Below are 19984 nucleotides of genomic sequence, written 5' to 3' on the forward strand. Positions count from 1 at the left end.
TACTTATAACTGTTATATTATTATTTTGTTAGGGCCCTGACCTTTACCCTGGTCTGGTGACGTGGCCCTAAGTGTGTAAATGATATTGTGACAATTGACATTGCATATGTCATTATTATGGATTTATAATCACTATGTAGGAAGTACAATGAAGATGTTCATTGATATAATTTAAATCACTACCCAAATTAAAATGTGCATGATTGAAGAAAAAGAAAATTACCTAATTTACCAATATTAAATTTGATCAAGACGAACAATACAATTCCTGTCCTTTTTTTGTTGTTGCAGGTTATGCTTCTCAAAAGTCCTCTGTTGAGTCAGAAACAGAGTGAAAAGGGCTAAAGACTGCGTCACAACATACTGCCCTGACCTCGTGACCCCGCACGGAGCCATGAGTAACCCTAAGGATGCCAGCGACACCAACGTCGCCACCAACACCAAGACCGCGGTCACGTCAGCTGTGAGTTTAAAACTTTAGACATTAGTTACTCTAGACCAGGGTTTCCCCAAACTCGGTCCTCGGTGACCCCAAGGGGTTCACGTATGGGTTTTTGACCCTAGCACTACACAGCTGACTCAAATAATCAACTAATCATCAAGCTTTGATCATTTGAATCAGCTGTATAATGTTAGGTCACAAAACAAAACATGCACCCCGTGTGGTCCCAAGGACCGAGTTTGGGAAACGGTGTTCTACACACACGTTATTTGACATTTATTTATGTATTTATTTGTTGGTGTTTTTACTTATTGGTCAGGTAATGCTTACATTGCACCCAGTAGTACCTGTAAAGCCAATTTCATGCTCTATTACAAATGAATCAAAAACCAAAACCAACTACCTCCCTCATTTGTATGGCTGTTTGTTGAGACTGTTCCGCTGTGTCGTGACCCCAACGAGTAAATGTGGTTGAAATGACATCATTACAACCATTATGACATCATTTCAATCAGTTTTGTTCAGTTTTGCCTGCTGGGGACATGAGCTAAACCCCGCTAGTTAAGACCCAGTTTTGCCTGCTGGGACATGAGCTAAACCCCGCTAGCTAAGACCCAGTTTTGCCTGCTGGGACATGAGCTAAACCCCACTAATAACGTTCTGTAAGACCCAGTTTTGCCTGCTGGGGACATGAGCTAAACCCCACTAACTAAGACCCAGTTTGCCTGCTGGGACATGAGCTTAACCCACTAACTAAGACCCAGTTTTGCCTGCTGGGACATGAGCTAAACCCCGCTACTAAGACCCAGTTTTGCCTGCTGGACATGAGCTAAACCCCGCTAGCTAAGACCCAGTTTTGCCTGCTGGACATGAGCTAAACCCTCGCTAGCTAAGACCCAGTTTTGCCTGCTGGGACATGAGCTAACCCCGCTAGCTAAGACCCAGTTTTGCCTGCTGGGACATGAGCTAAACCCCGCTAGCTAAGACCCAGTTTTGCCTGCTGGGACATGAGCTAAACCACTAAGACCCATGAAATGTTTCATTTTTTTGGCACTGTTGGCTAGTTCCTCTCAGACATGGGTGATATGTGGTGGTACGACGCCCACACGCCAGCATTCCTGACTAGATTTACTTATTAATACCAGCTTTGACTTAACCCCAATGCTCATATCGGGGGTGGGAGGGAGTGCTTGTGGGTGGGCGGTTAAGGTGGTCGTGATGACGCTTGCGTGACTGGGAGTATGTGTGTGTGTGTGTGTGTCTGATGAATGCAATTTCCTCCCCCTCTTGTCCGTTTTGATCTTTGAGGGCTGGTTGCTCTCGGTCAAACAATAGACGTTAATCGGAACAATTGCAGCCCAAAGAAACACCTTTCATTACTATGGCAACCTGACGGACCATACGCACCTGTCAATCACTGCTGGGGTTGGTGGGGCATTACCACTCACTGGCCTTTAGCAAGGTTTTCTTTACCATATTTTTCTCCCCAATTTCGTGATTACGATCTTTTCTAATCGCTGCATTTCCCCAACGGGCTCGGGAGAGGCGAAGGTTGAGTCATGCGTACTTCGAAACATGACCCGCCAAACCGCGCTCCTTAACACCCGCTCGCTTAAACCGGAAGCCAGCTCTACCAATGTGTCGGAGGAAATACCGTTCAACTGACAACCGAAGTCAGCCTGCATGCGCCTTGCCTGCCACGAGGAGTCGCTAGAGCGCGATGAGCCAAGTAAATCCCCCCCGGCCAAACGCTGGGCCAATTGTGCGCCGCCCTATGGGACTCCTGGCCAGTAATGACAGAGGCTGTAGTGGCGCCGCAACACTGCAATGCAGTGCCTTAGACAGCTGTGCCACTTGGGAGGCCAGAATTGAACTTTCAAAGACTGTGTGGAATACACTGAGTATATCAAACTTTAGGAACACCTTCCTGATATTGAGTTGCACCCCCTTTTTGCCCTTAGAACAGCCTGAGTTCATCGGGGCATGGACTCTACAAGGTGTCGAAAGCGTTCCACAGGGATGCTGGCCTATTTTGACTCCAATGCTTCCCACAGTTGTGTCAAGTTGGCTGGATGTCCTTTGATACACACGGGAAACTGATGAGCGTGAAAAACCCAGCAGCGTTGCAGTTCTTAAAAAAATACAATTATTTACCCCTTTTTCATGCTATCCAATTGGTAGTTACAGTCTTGTTGCATCGCTGCAACTCCCATACGGACTCAAGGTCGAGAGCCGTGCGTCCTCTGAAACACAACCCAACCAAGCCTCACTGCTTCTTGACACATTGCCCACTTAACCCAGAAGTCAGCCGCAACAATGTGTCGGAGGAAACACCGTACACCTGGCGACCGTGTCAGCATGCACTGCGCCCAGCCCGCCACAGGAGTCGCTAGTACGCGGTGGAACAAGGACATCCCTGCCTTGCCAAGCACTCCTCTAACCCAGATGACACTGGGCCAATTGTGCGCCGCCACATGGGTTGCCGGCTGCGACAGAGCCTGGACTCGAACCCATAATCTCTAGTGGCACTGCATCGCAGTGCCTTAGACCACTGCGCCACTCAGGAGGCCCAGCACTACAGTGCTTGACAGACCGGTGTGCCTATCATCTACTACCATACCCCATTCAAAGGAACTTAAATATTTTGTCTTGCCCATTCACCCTCTGAATGGCACACATACTTAATCCATGTCTCAATTGTTTCAAGGCTTTAAAAAATCCTTATTTAACCTGTCTCCTTCCCTTCCTCTACCCTGATTGACGTGGATTTAACAAGTGACATCAATAAGGGATCATATCTTTCACCTGGATTCACCTGGTCAGTCTCTGTCATACTCGGTATATTGACTCATGTATTCAGTAAGTCAAGTCACAATGTCGTCCTACCAACAGTAGCCTCTATGGATACTGATTCTATAGCCAGCAGAGTACCTCACAGAGTATCTCATTAACTTAAACAAAAACATGTTTTAATGTGTGTGTCAGTGTGAGAAAAAAAATGGTCTTGTGTGTAAAATTACAAAATAATTAAAAGCTAGAGGTTTTCCAGAGCTCTAGTAATTGAACCAATGTTGTCCTACCAACAGTAGCCTCTATGCAACTAATAATTAAAAGCTACACCTCTAGTAATTGAACCAATGTTGTCGTTCACTCACTGTCCGTGAGTCTGTGTTCTTCAAGGAGTTACACATTAGCCGGGCTTAATGTCAGTGTTGGTGCTTGACTGGGAATGACAGTATTACCATACATCTATTTTGTCTAGGTGTTTTATGTTCCCTGTGAGGTGTGTGTTTGATTGAGAGTCAGCAGTTTGTTTGTCTAGTGTGTGTGTGTGTGTGTGTGTGTGTGTGTGTGTGTGTGTGTGTGTGTGTTGTGTGTGTGTGTGTGTGTGTGTGTGTGTGTGTGTGTGTGTTGTGGTGTGTGTGTGTTGTGTGTGTGTGTGTGTGTGTGCTCTGCATGCGTAGAACTCCAAGTGCGGCCTGGTAATCTGCACAGAGATTACCTGCAGTCCCAAATAGCACCCTATTCCCTATATAGTGCACTACTTTTAACTAGAGCCCAATGGGCACTGGACAAAAGTACTGCACTATATAGGAAATAATGTGCCATTTGGGACTCCGGCTATGAATCTTATACGGGGTCATTATGTCACCGGACAAGGTCTACTTCCTGTCTGGACGGACTACTCTTGTCATGTGACCAGAGGCGTTCCAAAAAACTGCCCAAACGTAGCTTTTCCCTGCTATTTTAGATTGCCCTTTTTGTTGTAATGCTCGTCATGAGCAGCTAGCGTCCTTTCGCTACGTGACTGTGACAGATAGCTGATGCTACATGGACTTCCTGCTTGAAATCAAGGTGAGTGCCCTGTGGGCTGTTCCAGACAGCTGGATCAATGAGTTACTGGCTAACTGTTCAAAATTACTAGCAACTTAATATAAAAAAAAAAATATAGACCAAAAAATGGTAAAAGGTATAATTGATTCGACAACCAATATCCAAATATAGCTTTCTTAAATCAACCAGAAAATCAAGATTTATAACCCACAGGACACACACTGGTTGAATCAATGTTGTTTCCACGTCAGTTCAATCAAGTGACGTTGAACCAACGTGGAAAAGACGTTGAATTGACGTCTGAGCCCAGTGGGATGTGTCTGTTTATCAGAGTTAGCTGACTAACTTAATAATTCTATGGATGTAGCCATCGGGGTGAACAACGTTGACAGAGGGAACAATAACAGTGTTCTTTCATTAAATGATTTAACTGAAACGGTTTAATAAGTAATTTCTACAAATGATTGAATGGACTTGGCACACCATCAATTCCTGATCATATGTGGAGTGGAAAAGAAAAGATTCGACAAGAAAATCACCTTGAAAATATTATATTCAACACAGTTTTGATTTCATTCTATTAAATGATTTAATCATAGCACAATTATTTATTTGTCCAGACAAGCTGTACTGAGCCCGCAATGTGATGCCAAATTCCTGTTTATATAAAACATTGACTTGCTGTTTCCAGTGAAAAATGTTGTTTCCAACCTTTAAAGCTCATACACAGTGGTCTAATCACTAAGGACTGTAGTTTAGTGAGACTCAAGGTCTCCTCCCCTACAAATGGATAACTGGATAACATACTGTAACTGGGCAAAACTGAACGTTTGTTTACAGCAACCTTCAAGATCTTCACAACACACTCATCTCAATCACGACCCAGCTAAAATCACTCAATCACTGTGAACATCACAGTAAAGACAAAAATCTATTCTAAGAATAAGTATATCAGGATAGTTGAACGTGAAGATTACCACAACCCTTCTCAATCAAAAGGGGTTTTAGTACGGATTTATGTGGTTAACATTGTGTTACAAAAAATGATAACCCGGGAATTGGAATAACATCACGGATTGGACCCCAACACACCGCAGGGGGAGAAAAGGCCACGAAAGATTCAGACGCAGTTACATAACACCACAGCAGACTCTTAAAACCACCTGGGTTTCCCAACACAGCAGGTCAAACCAAATGTCTCTGCCTTTGGTGGGAAAATGAACAGCAACACAGCCTAGAGTTTCAAATCTTAGTGAGCAAAGTAGCTGTTGACTATGCTTTTGATTCATAGGTACATCAGGTATCTGGGGGGTGGCAGATAGCCTACTAGTTAGAGCATTGGGCCAGTAACGGAAAGGTTGCTGGATCGAATCCCCGAGCTGACAAGTTAAAAATCTGCCGTTCTGTCCCTGAACAAGGCAGTTCACCCACTGTTACCCCAGTAGGCTGTCATTGTAAATAAGAATCTGTTCTTAACTGACTTGCCTAGTTAAATAAAGGTTAAATAAAATAAAAACATTAAAGAAATATGCAAGTATTCACTAAGATACAAGTTGGGACAACTGTAGGTTACAATATACAACAAATGATGTAGATGCCAGCCAACCAGCGAAATCAAATATATCAAGTTATCACGTGACTGTAGTAGCAGTGCCTGCCTTTCATAAAGGATGGACTATTTATAATACAGAGACAATTCAATAGCAAGTCCCAGGAGGCCATTCCATTTCTATGCTAAATGTAACGCTACACAGCCATTCCTCAGTGTTATAGCTCTCTGGCTTTCTTTAAAACTCCTTCGGGATCGGTGTCCCGTCCACGGGACGGTTGAGCTAACGTAGGCTAATGCGATTAGCATGAGGTTGTAAGTAACAAGAAAACCTCCCAGGACATAGACATATCGGATAGTGTCAGAAAGCTTAAATTCTTGTTAGTCTACTGTCCAATTTACAGTAGCTATTACAGTGAAAGAATACCATGATGTTGTTTGAGGAGATTGCACAATTTTGAACATGAAAAGTTATTCATAAACAAACTAGGCACATTTGGGCAGTCTTGATACATCATTTTGAACATAAATGCAATGGTTCATTGGATCAGTCTAAAACTTTGCACATACACTGCTGCCATCTAGTGGCCAACATCTGAATTGCAACTGGGCTGGAATAATACATTATGGCATTTCTCTTGCATTTAAAAGATGATGGTACAAAAAAATACAAAATAATAGTTTTTTTTTGTATTATCTTTTACCGGATCTATTGTGTTATATTCTCCTACATTCCTTTCACTTTTCCACAAACTTCGAAGTGTTTCCTTTCAAATGGTATCAAGAATATGCATATCCTTCCTTCAGGGCCTGAGCTACAGGCAGTTAATGGGGCAGATCCAGCTAATATCATATTTACTTAACTGTAGAAGACTAGCCCATTACAGCTAATATCATATCTACTTAACCAACAGTGCAGTTCAAGAAGAATAAAACATTTACCATGTAGACTAAAATAAAAAGTAATAATAAAAAGTAACACAATAAGAATAACAATAACGAGGCTATATACAGGGGACACCGGTACCGAGTCAGTGTGCGAGGGTACAGGCTAGTTGAGGTAATCTGTACGTGTAGGTGGGTGCGAAGTGACCATGCATAGGTAACAAACAAACAGCGAGTAGCAGCAGTGTGCAAAAGGGATGTGTTTGCTCCATAAAAATAAATACATGTGGTAGTCACCTTACAGTCTGTGGCTTTAAATTGAACCCCAAATAGTGTTTAAATATTTTTCTCGTAGATATTGTATGTAAAAAGAAGGTGTAGGTGAGGTGGGTGACTTTCAAGAGGAGAGCAGAAATTATCAAGCAAAACAAGAGATTAATCCGTGAGCTAGTATTCAACAGATTTAATAGGTTGTTTAAGCAAGAGTTTTTTGACCTCTATTGGAGTCAGGTGTTACTGATTTAAATTAAATGAGACACATTAGTGTGTGTGTGTGTGTGTGTGTGCACGCACTGTGATGACTGTTTTTTAATCATTCTTGAGACACTTTTTCTATATGTGTGCTGTAGTATAGTTGTACGATATTAAGATATTTACTTAAGTAGCACTAGTAATTAGGTCTCGTATGATTTGGACTGTTCACTTTTGTGACCTTTTCATAATTGACCTGTAGTATCACTCAGCTGTTTTAAGATTCCCCTGATGCAAGCATCTGAAATGATATTGCAAATGGAAATGTCAAGCTCTGAGCAGATGAAAAATGTGACTGTTGTCCCGTCCCTGAGGAGCTGTGTCATGAAACAAGATGGCTGCTTAATAGGGGACCTGAGGTTAATCCTTTGTGACTTGGAAACGTTTATTGTTGTGAGGATGTGGTCTGTTGATTTATCTTAGGACTCACTGCTCAGAGAGGGCATTGCTGAATCACAGGAAACAACTTTTACTTTCACTCACTGAGTACCTGCCCGAAGGCTGATATACTGTGTGTAGCTATGCTAGCATTAGCTCAATGGTACCATACCTTTTGCATTTGCGATTGTGGCTCTGGTTAGCATTAATATTACGATGACTAACCCTTGCATTTTGGGTATTTGTTTCTCCCCTATAGATTGTGCTATGAGTTTGAGACTATGTTTGATTAAGTCAAACTCGTATTAGCATAGATTGTGGCCTATTTGATAGAGGTTTCTTTTGTCCTGTATTTAAAAAAGAAAAGAACTTATGAAGGTAACATGTCTAAACGACACCAACCTAAGTAACAAAAGGATGCAGGCTTGAGCTCAAACTAAGTGAACCAATGTCTCCTTGACTTTTCCCTTCCTTTTATCTAACCTCGTAGCCTTAACACAAAGAGACAAAACCTCAGAGACACTACTGTTTATGTAGCCATGGGGGTTGCGTTAACCCGAAGGAGGCTAGCCCTGGGCCTGTATTCATAAAGTTCTTCAAATTAGCTGATCTAGGATCATCTGTCCATGTAATATTATTTATTATGATCTAACAGGCAAAAACTCCTACTTTGCGAATATGAACCCTGGCATCGGCGGGGCAATATTTCCCCTGCTACCCAGAGGTGGGCCTCCTCTGAAAACAAACTCTGTTGGATGAACCAAAAGCACGCGAGCCACCAGTGAATCCTTGTGATAACATCCCCTAAGTTCTATCCTTATCGATTACGTCCCACAGGCAGCAGGGGGCTGTAGCCTCCACCCTCAGCCCCGTTGTCAGAACATAAGTCAGTTTACTGTTCATGGGGGTGATCTGGTTCAGTTTCATAGCGTTTCATAACATTTCAAACTGTTTGTTTGAATAGGGACAGATACAATTAAAACATTGACACATTGAATACACAATCAGCCAGAGATGCATTGCATCATGACCCTTTAAGCATATGCTAATGTGCATTGTTGTCTCTAAGATGAGAATGATAGGTTTGTATCTGGTCATCACTGTTTTCTTAAATGGTTTTTATGGAAGTACTTAGTCTCATAATGATGCGGTTGACTTGTTAAGATCTTGATATTGTTTACAGGTTGGAAGTACAGTGCTTGGTTAAATACAGCCTATACATTTTATATATATTATTTTAGTAGAGGGCAACATTTAAAAACATATTTTTATTTAACTTGGCAAGTCAGTGGCAGACTTTGTTGTTTTGTTACCACTTTACCTGCATTTTATTTTATTATTTTTTTTTTACCTTGATTTAACTAGGCAAGTCAGTTAAAAACTTCTTCAGGATTGGTGGGTCCCCTGCGGGACGGTTGAGCTAACGTAGGCTAATATGATTAGCATGAGGTTTGTAAGTAACAAGAACATTTCCCAGGACATAGACATATCTGATATTGGCAGAAAGCTTAAATTCTTGTTAATCTAACTGCACTGTCCAATTTACAGTAGCTATTACAGTGAAAGAATACCATGCTATTGTTTGAGGAGAGTACACCGTTTTGAACATGAAAAGTTATTAATAAACAAATTAGGCACATTTGGGCAGACTTGATACAAAAATTTTAACAGAAATGCAATGGTTCATTGGATCAGGCTAAAACTTTGCACATACACTGCTGCCATCTAGTGGCCAATATCTAAATTGCACCTGTGCCGGAATAATACATTACGGCCTTTCTCTTGCATTTCAAAGATGATGGTACAAAAAAATACAAAAAAGGTTGGTTTTTTCTTTGTATTATCTTTTACCAGATCTAATGTGTTACATTCTCCTACATTCCTTTCACATTTCCACAAACTTCAAAGTGTTTCCTTTCAAATGGTACCAAGAAAATGCATATCCTTGCTTCAGTGCCTGAGCTACAGGCAGTTAGATTTGGGTATGTCATTTTAGGCGAAAATTGAAAAAAAAGCCCATGTGTGTTTTAATATATAGGAAATTTAGGAGTGTATGTATGGATGATATGTCTTTGTTGGTACTATAAGTTTGATACAGCAATGGCCCTGGTACAATATGTATATATATATATTGCAATGAAATGCAGTACTTGAAGTAGTATCAACTCAGTCACCTGGCATGTACCAGTGACTTTGTCTCCCCCTAGTGGTGTCTATGATGCCATGCACTTTGCACTTCCATGTCTACCAATCATATCCTCTAGCCTTAAAACTTAATTCTGGACCTCGAAGCCAGTTCCACAGAATTCTTTTCATGGTTCCCCTCTAATCAGGGACTGATTTATACCTGGGACAGCAGGTGTGTGCAATTAATTATCAGGTAGAACAGAAAACCAGCAGGCTCCAGACCTCATAGGGTAAATTTGAATACCCCGGCTCTATAGCATAGCACATGAGCAGTTTAATGACGATGCACATTTACTGTTAGCAATTATGCAATTGGCATGCCTTTTCTTGAATGTCCTAACAAAAAGTTGCTCTAGATGTAATGTAATGTAATTGTAAATCCGTGCTGAAATCATCACTAACCTCTATCCACCCATACCCTCCTCCCCCCACCGCCGCTAGCCGGTCCAGCCGCCGCCCTCTCCTCGGCGGATTGACGATGACGAGGACGAAGAGCGGGACCTGAACAAGACCCTGGGAGTGCAGCGGTTCCAGCAGATCCTCCACCCGCCGGGCCGTGGACCACCGGAGAAGCACCGGGCCTATAACGAGGAGGACTTTGAGTGTGAGCCACCCACCGCTGATTTAGCCTAGTTACCTCTCACATCTATTCAATCACTGTTTCATGCAGTGACCATGTAGGGCTATGTAATTACATTGTGTTTGAAAATAACCTGCATAGACAGAGACAAATGTGGCAAATGTGTGTTCGCTTAATATGCACATCCCTGCCAGTTAAATACCATAGGACTTGGATAGGGAGCCATCTTCTCTATGGTAAAATCATATCAAATCAAAATGTATTTATCACGTGCGCCGAATACAACTGGTGTACTGTAGACCTTAAAGTGAAACGCTTACTTACAAGCCCTTAACCAACAATGCTGTTCAAGAAATAACAAACATTTACTCCAGTCATTCTCCTGACCCTGTGGAAATGACCACACTACTGTGGGTTCTGTTTGTCTTTACTACGTTGACCCTGTGGAAATGATCCACACTACTGTGGTTCTGTTTGTCTTTACTACGTTGACCCTGTGGAAAATGATCCCACTATATGTGGGTCCTGTTTGTCTTTATTTCCTTGCCTGTGGAAATGACCACACTACTGTGGGTTCTGTTTGTCTTTACTACGTTGACCCTGTGGAAATGACCCACTACTGTGGTTCCTGTTTGTTCTTTATTTCCTTGACCCTGTGGAAATGACCACGCTACTGTAGGTTCTGTTTGTCTTTACTTCCTTGTTTGCGTTTGACATCAGTCATATCGATCAATGTCTCCAGACCACCGCCACTCCTCTCATCACATCCACCACCCGCTGTCAAACTTCCCCCGGAGGGGAGAAGAAGAAGAGCAAACAGAGGAAGAAGGGAACGGGACGGAGAAGAGGATCTGGGCCGAGGAGCTCCCACCATAGAGGAGGACGAGGAGGAAGAGGATGTGGAGGAAGAGTCCTACAGCCAGTACGATGGAGAGGGAGGGCAGACCACCACACCTGATACAGACATGGACACGCAGAACGAGGATGTGCAGGTGGATCACAAGCTTATAAATGGTTTAACAGTACAAAGGGTATACACACCATAACATACTGAACACACGCACATACACACTATAAGACACACACAACACACACACACACACCACACCACACACACACACCACACACACACACACACCACACACACACACACACACACACACACGCACACACACACACAACACACACACACACACCACACTATAAGAACGCACAACAAGCACTCACACACACACACACACACACACACTATAAGACACGCACACACACACACACACTATAAGACACACACGCACACTCAGCTCCTTTCCTTTTGAATAGGTTGTCTTCTTCCTCATTGACCCTAGTCTGTCCTTTCTGTAGTTCTTTGTGTCTGAGGATGACTGTGCCAGTGCCACTCCTACTCCCACGCCAAGCCAGCCTGGCAGTGCCAGCTTTCCCAGACGCCTCACCATCGTACCCGAGACTGCCCTGGGCACCGACCTGCCAGAGGACGCCACACCTACTGAGTGAGCAACACACACATGCACAGACTGATATAGCAATACACACAATCACACATACATACAAACATTAATACAAATTCACACAGAGCCTCTGTCTGTATATCTGTCTGTCTCTCTGCATGTCATTGCCATGGTACCAGTAAGTCAGTGGACTCGGTGTCGGCCCCTCACAAAGGGAGGAACGGCCTGTCCTCCGGCCCCTCCCGGGAGTCCCCCAGCCCCTCCACATGGGGTTCCATACCTCCCTCCTCCAGAGCACCGCCCCCTGGTGGTAGCCGCAGCTACGACCTGCAGGAGCGCCGGCGCTCGGGCAACATGACGTGTGGGCTGCAGGAGCATCACCAACGCCAGGCCACTGACGACAGCGAGGCCCAGATGCTGGGGTCCGCCGACCTGGATGGGATCAAAAGTAAGTACCAATCAATCAGTCAGTCAATCAACAAATCGATCACTTTTTTCCGACCTTGAACCGACCTTGAACCGACCTTGATTTCAATGACTACACAGAGGGATGATTCCCATTTCACTGTGACATCATATAAGGATTTAATGACTAAACTATTAACTTTGGTTCTTTAACATGTTTTAATAACTAAACTATTACCTTTGGTACCTGTGAAATGTTTTAATGACTAAACTATTAACCTTGGTTCTGTGACATCATTTCAATGACGAAACAGGGGATTCATTTTACTATTACTACGACACCGTTGCAGCACCATTTTAATGACTTTACAGGAGACTAACGTTATACATTACTGTGACATCATTGTAGCATTATTTCCATGACTTCACCTGGGATTAACTTTGATATTACTGTGACATCATAGCAGCATTCCCATGACTACACAGGAGATGAATGTTGAATATACTGTGACATCATAACATCATAATTTCCATGACTACACATGAGATTAATGTTGATATTTCTGTGACATCATAGCAGATCATCCATGAAAACACAGTGGGATTAATTGTGCTATAACTTCAGATTTTACCATGACACCACTTTAGTATCCCTACATTTTTGATAACGCTTTACTGTGACATCATTATATGGCATTAATATGAGACCATGCAAGCAAATGACATTATTTTTGATATACAGTGCCAAGCAAAAGTCTACACATCTATTGCACAGTCTTCAACATTTTATGCCTTAGAATTTTTATTTCAAAATGGATTCCATCTTTTTTTATGTAATCCACAACCTACTCCACATTTTCAAAGGGAAAGAAAATTATAGAAAGTTCAAAAAATATATAAAAAAATAACCTGAAGATGTTAATACGTGGTACCTTTGGCATTACAGCTGTGAATCATTTTGAATAAGATTCTACCAACTTTGTCCTACAACACAACTATGGGGCGTCGTACTCTCGCAAATCACGCCTGACACGGCCAATGAAATACGCGCCTCGCTGAAAGTCACGCCTTCCACAGGTGATAACCCCGAGGCTCGGATTAATTCCTTCCAATTCTTCAGCTCTTCACCTCGAACGATTCATGCCACAAAACAAAAAAAACTGTCCCTTTGTCGTAGAGCGTGCTCACCCCCTGAATGTTGTGTGCTGGAGTTTGCATTTGTTTTGCTAGTTTCCTAACTACAAACCAATTACTTATTCTTTGGATTGCTTGCCCTGGCTGTAGCAATGAGTCAGATGGCTAACGCGACCGAACGGCAAAGGCTAACAAGCCAGGTTTGGATTCGCGACCATGCCCAGATAAATAAAAAGATACCCACGATTGTTGTTTTGTATGTCTCGGCTCGGTGCATGCTCTGGCTGCCGTCGCTCTAATCAGTCAATCAGACGGTGTCAGTAACAGTGGCTTGCCCGCGGCTGGCACTGTTCTCCTAGTCCCCGGCGCAGGTTCTCTTGACAATCGTGTAGCATTCTTGAGGGGGTTGGTGTTTCCGATAGTGACTTCTTCTCCCGGGTTACCCGAGTCTGAGTTGTGGGACGCGGAGATGGATTGGGTCTTTGGTCGGAGCAAATGTCTTGTCTGCCTGGGCGGTAGTTGCCCCCGCTCATCCCGGCTTTCTCCCGGCGTTATAGCAACTCCTGTTGGAGGGAATGGAGAAAGCGGGGCTTGTGTGTACTTCTGATGAGGAAGAATCCCCCAACCCCCAGAGTGAGGGGCCTTAGCATAGGTCTGAGCGATCAATCAAATTTATTTATAAAGCCCTTCTTACATCAGCTAATGTCACAAAGTGCTGTACAGAAACCCAGCCTAAAACACCAAACAGCAAGCAATGCAGGTGTAGAAGCACGGTGGCTAGGGAAAAACTCCCTAGAAAGGCCAGAACCTAGGAAGAAACCTAGAGAGGACCCAGGCTATGAGGGGTGGCCAGTCCTCTTCTGGCTGTGGAGGGTGGAGATTATAACAGAACATGGCCAAGATGTTCAAATGTTCATAGGTGACCAGCAGGGTCAAATAATAATAATCACAGTGGTTGTCGAGGATGCAACAGGTCAGCACATCAGGAGTAAATGTCAGTTGGCTTTTCATAGCCAATCATTCAGAGTATCTCTACCGCTCCTGCTGTCTCTAGAGAGTTGAAGGTAGCACGTCTGGTGAACTGGTGAACAGGTCAGGTCAGACGCAGGTAGAACAGTTGAAACTGGAGCAGCAGCACGGCCAGGTGGACTGGGGACAGCAAGGAGTCATCAGGCCAGGTAGTCCTGAGGCATGGTCCTAGGGCTCAGGTCCTCCGAGAGAGAGAAAGAAAGAAAGAGAGAAAGAGAGAGAGCATACTTAAATTCACACAGGACACCGGATAAGACAGGAGAAATGCTCCAGATATAACAGACTGACACTAGCCCCCCAACACATAAACTACTGCAGCATAAATACAGGAGGCTGAGACAGGAGGGGTCGGGAGACACTGTGGCCCCATCCAACGATACCCCCGGACAGGGCCAAACAGGCAGGATATAACCCCTCCCACTTTTCAGCGATCAGTGCGCCCCTCCACAAAAACATTACTGTGACAACAGTTCCCCCACGTTTGGTTACTGCTAAACGGGATACCATGTCAGCCATTGCCGGAGCCCCTTGTGCACATAAGGGGGCTTCATGCAGGCTATACAGTCTTGTGGAAGCACTACGTATGTTGAACGCTTGTCCATGTTTAAACCCTCGAGAGTCGATTGACACAATTTAAGTAACATCATTTTAAAAATCCCATCAGAATCCCTCAGTTTAAGCTAGAGATATGTTTTTTTGCATTAGATGCGTCTCAATCCACCACATCCGCCGATATCGCACTTCTGCATCTGCGGTGAAAGGTGGCAGAGCTATGAAAAGCTGTCTGTCAAGTTGCTAGCTGTGCCACTAGAGATCCTGGTTCGAGTCCAGGCTCTGTCGCAGCCGGCCGCGACTGGGATACCCATGGGGCGGCGCACAATTGGCCCAGCGTCGTCCGGGTTAGGGGAGGGTTTGGCCGGCACGGATGTCCTTGTCCCATCGCGCTCTAGCGACTCCTGTGGGGGGCCGAGCGCATGCACGCTGACACGGTCGCTAGATGTACAGTGTGTCCTCTGACACATTGGTGTGGCTGGCTTCCGGGTTAAGTGGGCATTGTGTCAAGGATCAGTGCAGCTTGGTTGGGTTGTGTTTCGGAGGACGCATGGCTTTCGCCCTTTGCCATTCCCGAGTCCGTACGGGAGTTGCAGCAATGAGACAAGACTGTAACTACCAATTGGATAGCACGAAATTGGAGAGAAAAAGAGGTAAAAGTAATAAAAAAAACAGACCATGAAACATCCCGAAAATTGGTCTACAAACTATTATGACCACTCTATGGACAACGGGAGACTCTCACAAACACGATTCCTTTGTTTTCGGGCACCAAAGCTCCCAACGCCTGCCACTTAAACGCATACAGTCCTCCTTGATTATCCTCGGCCAGAGTTTTGGGGTCTGTGGTCTTGGCTACTAATCGTCTGCAACAGCGTATGCATTTAAGCGGCAGGCGTTGGAGTTTTGATGCCATAATAAAATAATTTATAAAGGAATAATAAAGGAATCCTTTTCAGAGGGAACATTTGAATGTTCCTACAGGAGCAGGGTTATTCATTATCCACTTTGAAAGTGTATATGGTGTCTATGTCAGTGCGTCATGTAGGAATTGATGGCTTGTGACCTGGCGGTGAGGTTCCTAAAAGGGTGTGCGCTGTCCTCAGACTTGTTTCTAGACCTATCGCGCTCCCACTTTGGATATTAGCTTTGGTTTTGGATGCTCTGTGTGAAGCCCCTTTGAACCACTGGAGTCTGTGGATCTGAAGATCCTCTCCTACAAAAAAAACAACTCCTCGCTCGTGGCTTTGGCCTCGGCTAAACACGTTGGGGATCTCCACCCGTTATCCATACACCCTTCCTGTATGTTGTGTCCTAATGCCGGCCTTTGTTCCAATGGTCATGACTATGTCCTATAGGTCTCGAGCTTTGAGCTATTGCCCGTTTCGCCTCCTCCATTTGCTTCTGAGAATCAATGGCGGTTACATGCCCTGTGTCCAGTACGAGCTTTACGAGCTTACATTAAGCGGACCTGGGATATCTGGTTAAGTGACCAGCTTCTTGTCTGTTTTGTTAATCCAGCTTGAAGGCAGGGCACTCTCTAAACAGCGTCTATCCCACTGGATTATGGAAGCTATCTCCCTGGCATATAGCAGAAATAGGTAAGGGTTAACTAACGGTGTACGCTCCCACTCCACCAGGGGTCCGGCAGCGTCTTGGGCCGTTATTGAAAGGGTTAACAGTAGGGGATATTTGTGCTGTGCGCAACTTCACACTTTTTGAGAGGTTTCATTGCTTGGATGTCACTGTTCCCAGTGTAGCCCACACAGCGTGTTTACAGCTGGGCCAGGATCAGAGTCATTAGGCTGCACACGGTGTGCACAACACCCAGACTACAGCATCTTGCGAGTTGGAGGTCTGGGTGGTCTGCCATGGGCCATTTTCATTTGGTATTTGTTGGGGCCGGATTTTAATTTCCCCCCATAGTTGTGTTGTACCGAGAGTACTGACTGAATTGGAACGTAACGTTACGACTATAACTATTTTTCCCTGAAGGAAACGAGGCACCTCGCCGCCCAGTTTTGGGCTCTCGGTGAAGAGCGATACTGATATAAAGGAATGAATCCGTGCCACGGGGTTATCGCCTGTGGAAAGAGCCTTGTCAGGCCTGATTTTGAGTTCTTCAATCGAAGCCGAGAAAGAACGACTTCTCCATAGTTGTGTTGTATCTCGTTTCCCTCCGGGGAACAGTAGTCATAAAGTTACGTTTATTCACCAGAGTGATGTCCTATTTTTGTTCATCAAATATAACCTTAAAATCTTTGTTAGGGAGCGGTAATTCGGTGGCAGATTAAGGTTGCAATTGAGATCAGCAAAAAGTACATTTATTTGCCGTGTTGTCTTGCAATGTTACTTGTTGCTAACCGAATGGATGATATGGAGTGGACTATTTAATACGGGCTTGCTTCTTTTCACTTTGTCATACAGGCCAATATCAAGTTTATTTTATTTTATATAGCCCTTCGTACATCAGCTAATATCTCGAAGTGCTGTACAGAAACCCAGCCTAAAACCCCAAACAGCAAGCAATGCAGGTGTAGAAGCACGGTGGCTAGGAAAAACTCCCTAGAAAGGCCAAAACTTAGGAAGAAACCTAGAGAGGAACCAGGTCACAATAATGTGGAGTAAATGCAATGTTGTTGATCCCTTTGTATTTTCAAGTATTGTGGTGGCAGCATCATGTTATGGGTATGCTTGTCACCATCAGGGACTTGGGAGTTTGTCCGTATCAAAATAAATTTGAAAAGAAGCAAAGCCCAGCTAAAAAGTTAGAGGAAAACCTGCCATAGTCTTCTGAAAACCCTGGGATAGAGTTCATTTTTTTTCTGTGGGCCAATTACTCAACGTTTTATACCAAAGATACACCATAACTGCTTTCCAAGAGGTGCTGAGTGGTCCACTCTGTTCTTACTGAAATGTGCTTGAAAACAGAAACAAGGTTTTAATATTGTTGTCCATCAATGATTCCCAACCAAATTTACTGAGCGTCAGCAATTTTGACAAAAGCAATGGATGTATGTTGCCCTAAGAGTTGTGCAAGGTTGGAAGAATATTCTTCAAATTATTAACAGCTATAATGGCTGCCAAATGGGCTTCCACCAGGTATTAACTCTGGGGTGTGAAGACATACACAATCAATACATCTTCACTTAATTCCTTTAAAAAATGTTTAAATAAAGGTACATTTTTTTATTTTTTAACCTTTATTTAACATGGTGGAATTACTCAGATTTTAACCTATTAATTTATTAGATATCTCGTAAACATCACTTTGGCTGTATGTTAAGGTATTTGTTAAGGAGTTGTCCACTTTAATGGACAACTCATCCAAATGATATCACCTCTAGGGAAAATGAAAGAAAAACTGAAATAAAGCTTTGACCAATAAAAGTTTTTTATGTCTGTCCTTACCCTGATGAAAAGCTTACAAAACCCTAATATTTAGAGACAAAAAGCCTATTCTCCACAGTCAATTTGCATTTGTTATCTTAAATCTGAGCCCAATATGGAATTGATTGTTCTGTGTACAGGCAAACAAGGCTGTCCATCCCACTGTGCACCGTCGGAATGTGAGCCTTTTCAAAGAGCCCAAAGCTGCCCACCACTGTACTACTTTCCCAGTTTTGCATTGTTTGGTTCATGTTCAGATAAAAGTGTGTGTGTGTGTGTGTGTGGTGTGTGTGCGTGTGTGTGTGATGTGTGCTCATCCGTCATTCTTTGGAAAACAATCATTCATTTTGCCCCAAAGTGAAGCAAGGTTTGTTGCTGTGTTCTGAAAGTCAAAAGGTTGCAACTGCGCCCTTTCTTTGTGTCAGAGGAAAGATTTTTGTAAGTATCCATGATATAATATACAATTAAATTATTATGAGATTGTTATAATTTATAATACTATACGTTTGATTATCTTTTCTTTGGGTTTGACTGCCTGTTTAAAGTTCTTGCATTTATTTGCAAGTTTGTAATTCAAATCTACTGATCTAAATGTTTGTTTCAATGGTTAGTCGTGATCTTAGTTTGATAGCCATGAATCTGCCTCTATTTGAGCTATGAGAAGTGAGTAAAAAACCAAAACAATAAGTTGGCTAGTTAATAAGGGTGGAGGTGGTCTTGATTCACTAGTCTCACACACCATGAGTCCTTGGAAAGCTTTCCTATTGTTAAAGCCAATCCTGAAATGTTGTTTTCACGAAAAGTACTCCCGTGGGAATCTGAGTGTGTTCTCACCGGGATTATTAAAACACACTGCAGCGGGCAAAACCAGCTGCAAATGACGTTAATCTGATGTCTTTTGTGACGTGATGGTCATTTGTATTCTGATTGTAAAAAAAAAAAGGATGTTTTTAAGACATCATTTTAGTGACCAGAAAATTACATCTTTAACTGTTTGTAATCTGGTCAGATAACATCCACAATATGACGTCTTTCTCAGACAGTTTGATGTTGTCATTAGAAAAAAAAATATTTGTCTGATCTGATGACTTAACAAACAGAAAATCAGTTTGGGACCAGAAAATGACTCTCTCTCTCTATTTTTCTCTTTCCATCTCTCTATCTCTCTGTCCCCACTCCCCATGTCCCCTTTAGGCCACAGGTTCGAGGATGTGCCTGCGGTTCGCCGTCACCTGGTCAGGAAGAGCAACAAGGGTCAGGTGGTACACATCAACAAGGACCACAAGGAGCCTAGTGCCCGCAGCCGCAAGTTGGATCGTACCCCACATGAGGTGGGTACTAGGGGGGGGGGGGCGAAGGGTACTGGTTTATATGGCCCAATTCCACATTTCTTTCCTTGCTTGAACATCCATTTGGTAGACACGGTGGCAGTATTTGTTGTTTTGCTACCACTTTACCTGCATTTTTTTATTTAACCTGGCAAGTCAGTTAAGAACAAATTCTTATTTACAATGACTGCCTACCCCGGCCAAACCCTAACCCGGATGATGCTGGGACAATTGTGCGCCGTCCTATGGGACTCCAAATCACGGCCGGTTGTGAAACAGCCTGGAATCGAACCA

At 43.5% G+C, this 19984-nt stretch overlaps 1 protein-coding gene across 1 annotated transcript in view; it reads left to right on the plus strand.

Moving 5' to 3' along the window:
- Positions 1–19984, plus strand: part of LOC111979765 (anion exchange protein 2-like) — a 50126-nt gene that overhangs the window by 14081 nt on the left and 16061 nt on the right. Inside the window, 8 exon segments of the mRNA XM_024010459.3 lie at positions 292–463; positions 10248–10410; positions 11129–11180; positions 11182–11244; positions 11246–11378; positions 11749–11894; positions 12032–12300; positions 19557–19693. Coding sequence (XP_023866227.2) covers positions 395–463; positions 10248–10410; positions 11129–11180; positions 11182–11244; positions 11246–11378; positions 11749–11894; positions 12032–12300; positions 19557–19693 — 1032 coding nt within the window. The 5' untranslated portion in view covers positions 292–394.

This window comes from Salvelinus sp. IW2-2015, linkage group LG19, assembly GCF_002910315.2.
Source record: "Salvelinus sp. IW2-2015 linkage group LG19, ASM291031v2, whole genome shotgun sequence".
Taxonomy (NCBI): domain Eukaryota; kingdom Metazoa; phylum Chordata; class Actinopteri; order Salmoniformes; family Salmonidae; genus Salvelinus; species Salvelinus sp. IW2-2015.